General features: G+C 38.8%; 1 protein-coding gene across 1 annotated transcript; it reads left to right on the plus strand.

The window, feature by feature from the left end:
- Positions 1-868: 868 nt before the first annotated feature.
- lsm3 (LSM3 homolog, U6 small nuclear RNA and mRNA degradation associated) lies at positions 869-5,006 on the plus strand. The gene is made up of 4 exons (XM_086293039.1): positions 869-1,019; positions 3,520-3,630; positions 3,800-3,895; positions 4,290-5,006. The coding sequence occupies exons 1-4, from the start codon at positions 888-890 to the stop codon at positions 4,368-4,370; spliced, it is 420 nt and encodes a 139-aa protein (XP_086149165.1). The 5' UTR covers positions 869-887; the 3' UTR covers positions 4,371-5,006.
- The last annotated feature ends 544 nt before the right edge of the window (positions 5,007-5,550 follow it).

The following is a 5,550-nucleotide window of genomic DNA, read 5'->3' on the forward strand; positions in this document are numbered from 1 at the left end:
AAAAATATTTAATTTTTGAATGTGTACCATGGATTTTAAAATAAGTTAGACAATAAATATTGCTTCTTCTCCTTCTTTTATTTACTCACTTTAGAGGTTGCTACAGCAGATCATCTGCCTTCATCTCTCCCTATCTCTACCATCCTACCCTTTCGCATCAACCCTCTGCATATCCTCCTCCACTGCATCCATGAAGCTTCTCTGCGTTCTCCCTCTTTATCTCCTTCCTGGCAGCTCCATACTGACTTCATTTCCACTATCCCTCTTCATCACATGTCCAGACCGTCTCAGTCTTACCTCTCCAACTTTCCAAACTGCATCACCTCAGCCTCTGACATACTCATTTCTAATCCTGTCCATCCATTCCCATCTTCAGCTCTGTCACCAGCTCCAAACCATCGATCGCAACAAATCTCACGACCATCTTGTAGACTTCCCTTTCACTCTTGCTTGATATCTTTCTGTCACAAATGCTGCTCAACCTGGCTTGCACTATATTCTTCACCTCTTGATCCAATGTTTTCCTTGGTCAACCCCAGGTATGCAAACTCATCTACCTTTACTATCTCTGCTCCTTGCAACTCCTTGCAGCTTTGCCCTCTCATTTACATATTTACATATTCTAACTTTCCTTCCACTTATCTCAAGAGCATACTTCCACCTCTCCAGGCTCTCTTCCTGCTTCCTACTCTCACTACAGATCACAGTTATCTGCAAAGATCGTAGTTAATAGGGTTTCCTACCTGACCTCCACTGTAAACCTGTCCATCGCCACTGAAAACAAGCAGATCCCTGATGTAATCTCACCCCCACCTTGCCTATAGCTGTAACAACATAAATAATTAAAATGCAATTAAGTAATGTAACCCTATCCCTCTTCCATCGTTATGTTTATAGTCTCATCCAGGAGGCGTGCTTTGTGTTATGTGAAAACGCGTTTTTTTGCAGACCTGGCAACCTCCGCACTGGTTCGGTCATTCGACGCAGACTCAAACATCATGGCGGACGAAGTTGAGCAGGTTGGTGTAACTGCCTTCAATTCTGCTGTTGTTCTTTTAACAGCGTGCATATAATTATCCCATGGGTGAAGAGGAGACAGGTTTACCCGTGTACTTGATGTAACGAGCTTATTGTGTAACTTTGTTCATAACTGATGTGGTAAAAGCGCGGAAGGGCCTGTCAAAAGCTAGCTGATTTAGCATGTCTAGCGTGTAAATGCTACCGCCAGTAGGATTTGCACCACTGTTCTTTAGGCAGAGCAGAGCGTGTTAGCGCAGGATTACCGCTAATGTATGTCCACGTTTAATTTTCTTTATCTGTTTTTAGTCTAAAGTTGGGTTAGTTAGGTCTGTAGCGTCTGGGTTGCAGTTCACAGCTATTTGGGCTAAACATTAAACAACTCACTGAAAACTCAGTTAACTCATGGAACACGACGTTTCTTCACTTTGCCTTAAATATTTTGGGTGTTTACACCAAAACTGCTCGAAAGGTCTGCATTTAATTCTGGCCTATGTCATTTAGAAATGATAATCACTCGATTATTCTTGTCACAGAAAATGCTAACTTGAGAAGAGACTTGTACATGGGGGTATTTGTTGTGTTTTTAATCTGTATTAAAGTAAATTCATTATTTTTGGTTCGGGCATAAGGAGTTTGCAAAGAAAGCGAGTGGGCAGAACAAGCAATAGGTCATTGCATCTCAGCTGTGCCTGCTGCTCGACCATATTAGAAAATATTCCACGTTTCATTTTACATTATTATGAAGTGCGACAGTTTCCGAATGTTATATAGTTTATTTTTTTGGTTTGTTTTTTATTAGTGTGTGCTCCAATATAGGACTGCTTACATTTTTTCATATCTATTTAGCCAGTGCTCAGGCATTTTTTGATGTTTGATGACCTGGGCCAAATTACAGATATGGTAGGGAAGACTAGTGAAAGTTTCCAGCTTTTATTTTTATACATTGTTTTATTTTTGGATATTCATGTACAAGTATTGCCTCCGATTTTGAAGTCCGGAAGAAAAAAAAGTGGATGGACAGAACATTAAAAAAAAAAAAAGTAACTTACATGTAGTTAAAGTTTTAAATACATGTAGCTAAAATTACACAGCAATCATTAAATGTCCAAACTTTAGACCGTAACATTTTTAAGCAAATCAGGGATGATCCCACAGAAAATGTTCTAAGGCAGTTGAATGTTAATATCCTGTTGATATGTCAAGCATACATGTTAGGGTTGGGCGATATGGCCTAAAACTCATATCTCGATATTCTTTAGCTGGATGGCGATATACGATATATATCTCGATATTTTTTTTAAAGCCATAAAGAAAGAACAAAAAGAGTTCTTAGTCACGCTGTGTCCCAGATCTCACATCTTTATTAACATACAGCGTAGATGTACATGAAAAAATTACTCAGAAATAAATTATCAGCATTTATTAAATTATAATTCTCCATAAATAAAATAAAACAATGTTGTTTTTGTGGATAACAAAACGCTCACAATTGTGCAGTCAAAATGTAAATTAAAAGACGCTTAGCATAATAACAAAGACAGACAGATTTCGCAGCTGCTCTGTTCCCAACTTCTACTGCGTGACTGACAACCTTCAGTTTGAAATCCGCTTCGTAACCATGTCTCTTACAGGTGCCATTTGTGGTCCTTATATGCACACAATACGGTAATTTTACGTTGAAGCACAGTATGCGTTACTCCGCGAGGCTCCAGACTACGGTAGCCGTAATGTTCCAACAATCCATCAAGCAGTGCGGCTTCGTAGCTTACCAAAGTCGTACTAAAACATTTTTGGCAGATTGCTGAGCGCCGTGTACCACATAAAAGCAGTTTGCGGTCAATAAGCACAACCAGAATTCATACATAAGGCGCGCTGTCGATTTCTTTATAGGTTATAGTCCAAAAAATACGGTATACGAGTTTTGTAAGGTAGTTTGTTTCGGGGCAGGAGGCTGGGAGACTTCGCGGTCTGGGATACAGCACACAGTTTCTCACACACTCTTCATTTTGCACTTTATGGTGCTGTTGTAAATGGTAAAAATACTAGTAGTGCTAGCTGCACGGCCTCAACACGCCCCACGCACGGGGCGACCTGCGGTAACTCGTTAATGGAGATTTGCCGCGTTAATACAGTTATGGCGTTAATGTCATTTTAACGAGAGTAACACTGCCGCACTAAAATAGTAATCTCCAAATGTTTTCTTTTTACCGACCAGCTCCTCTTTGATAGCTGCCGTGTCCATCTTGTCGTTACCTGCAGGTGAAGCGATGGGGGAGGGGGAGTTGTGTTCAGTGAAGGAGAGAGGCGAGGCAGAGTAACACAGCATAGAGACAAAAGTGGACGAAAGAGAGGCAAACTTGCGGTTCCACAAGTATAATTATAACGTAACATAGACTATATCGATATAAAGGATATTGTCACATCTCTTATCTTGTATAAAAATATATCGATATATCGCCCAGTCCTAATACATGTGTCATTTTTTTCTGTGTGCTGCAGCAACCAACTACAAACACAGTTGAGGAGCCACTTGATCTGATCAGGCTCAGTCTAGATGAGCGAATCTACGTCAAGATGAGGAATGACCGCGAGCTCAGAGGCCGACTTCATGTGAGTCTTGTGCTGGGTTTTGTTGTTGTTGCTGTTTTTTTGTTGTTTGAGTGCTGCAGGTGTGACCCTGGCTGCTCGGAAGACTTTTTAAAAACAAGCACTTCAATTTCTTTTGGAGTGTTTTTGTCCTCTTTTACTTTGCACTCTTATTTGTTCTTGTTTGTCCCAGGCTTACGATCAGCACTTGAACATGATCCTTGGTGATGTGGAGGAGACTGTGACGACAGTGGAGATCGATGAGGAGACTTATGAAGAACTCTACAAGGTGCCACATCATTTTCTTTCCAGTCCCGTTGCCCTTTTGGTTTAAGGTGCTGGTGGTCTATTGTGGCATTGATCTGAGTTGAACCTGTTTCATCTTTTAAAACTGTTAATGTGTCATTCAGATAACAGACAGTACTTAATGGATAATATTTCACTGACTATTTGTTATATCATGGCCTCAAAAAAACGCTGCTCTGTTTTAACAAGGGTTAACATTACTGAGAAAATCACAGGGATCATCTTAACAACAAAAATGTAATTAAAGCAAATGCATGTTTTAATTTTTAAGTAAAATATATTTAGTCTTTGTTGTTAAACACATTTATTGGAAGCTATGTGTATACAATATTTTAAGTAGTGAAATATTTTAAGTGTGAATCTTTGTTTCGTTTCAGTCTACCAAGAGAAACATCCCCATGCTGTTTGTGAGAGGTGACGGCGTTGTCCTTGTAGCTCCACCTCTCAGGGTGGGCTAACTTCGATTACATCCCGGTGTGAAGCAGGGTTTGCTCAAGTACAATTTCAGCCCACAGAAGAGATAAAATCTCTTTTTTTGTCAACATCATCCACTCACATGAGACAAATGATTAATTTTTGTTTTGTTGTCAGATGTAAAACATGTCGATGGAAAGAAGAGAGAACTTTTGTAAGTCAGTGTTTAATAGGTGTTATTTTGGCAAGTTGCCATTTTTCAAGCCACATTTTCATTTAACAGGATATTTAGGCTATTTCAGAACATTAGATCAGGTAAAAAGTCCATTTTAAGTTCCAAAGCTAAGAATACTCATTATGTTTAAACATAATCTCATCATTTTAGTTATCTGTGACTGTATGTGCTCTTTGTTTAAAAAGGCTCACCAAACGTACCGCTGAGCGATATGTATGATTCTTAAGTTTTAAATTTTGTCAACTGTAACTTTGGTTTGTTCCGAGCAAAAGTCTGTCAGTGTTTTTTGGTTTCTATCATAACATTTTAGTTGAATATTTTATATTTTTGTAGTACTGTGGAGGATGTGGGAGTAAATCACACACAGATGTGTCAATGTGTGCAAAGATTTTTCAGTTTGGTCTTGTAAAGTTAAATAAAAAAATAAAAGTAATTGGAAAATTTATTGATTGTCGTGTAAATAAGCTGAAATTTGTTGGCAGCTGTGACTCAGGAGGTAGAGTGGGTTGTTAACTGGTTGGTGGTTTGAATCAGCCAGCACATCAAACTATTCTTGGGCAAGATACTAAACCCCAAATTGGCCCAGGTTCGTTGGTTAGAGTGGGTGGTAAAAAGTGACTGAAGGTATGTAACTAAGTGCTAAGGGAACGTGTGTGAATGAGTGAATATGGCTTGTAGTTTGAAATGCTTTTAAGTACAGAGTAGAAAAGCTGTTTGCAAGTAAAACTCAATTTAGCAGACTGTATACAATTTTTATACTACAATATGTTGTTGATACAGTCCAGTTTGTTACTGTAGGTGTTATTTGTGTCATTATGCAGTTATATAACATTTTAAATTGCAAATGCACCACTGCATTAGCAACATTCTAATGTAACATCGGAGCAGAACTTTCAGGGTCTATTGCATGCTGTCAGGATTGTTGTATTGTTGCATTGTAACCACTAGATGTCAGTGTACATCTAAAAAAAAAAAAAGAACCTTCAGTT

The sequence above is a fragment of the Aulonocara sp. 'chitande type north' Nkhata Bay genome, linkage group LG5, assembly GCF_057382095.1.
Source record: "Aulonocara sp. 'chitande type north' Nkhata Bay isolate Kocher_YH1m ecotype deep benthic linkage group LG5, A_spYH_male_GT1.1, whole genome shotgun sequence".
NCBI classification, from domain to species: Eukaryota; Metazoa; Chordata; class Actinopteri; order Cichliformes; family Cichlidae; genus Aulonocara; species Aulonocara sp. 'chitande type north' Nkhata Bay.

Excerpts from the sequence above, each read along its gene's own strand:
- lsm3 (XM_086293039.1), top strand. The coding sequence starts at position 888 with ATGTTTATAGTCTCATCCAGGAGGCGTGCTTTGTGTTATGTGAAAACG. Across the intron at positions 1,020-3,519 it reads TGGCGGACGAAGTTGAGCAG|CAACCAACTACAAACACAGT; the intron begins GTTGGTGTAACT and ends TGTGTGCTGCAG. Across the intron at positions 3,631-3,799 it reads AGCTCAGAGGCCGACTTCAT|GCTTACGATCAGCACTTGAA; the intron begins GTGAGTCTTGTG and ends TGTTTGTCCCAG.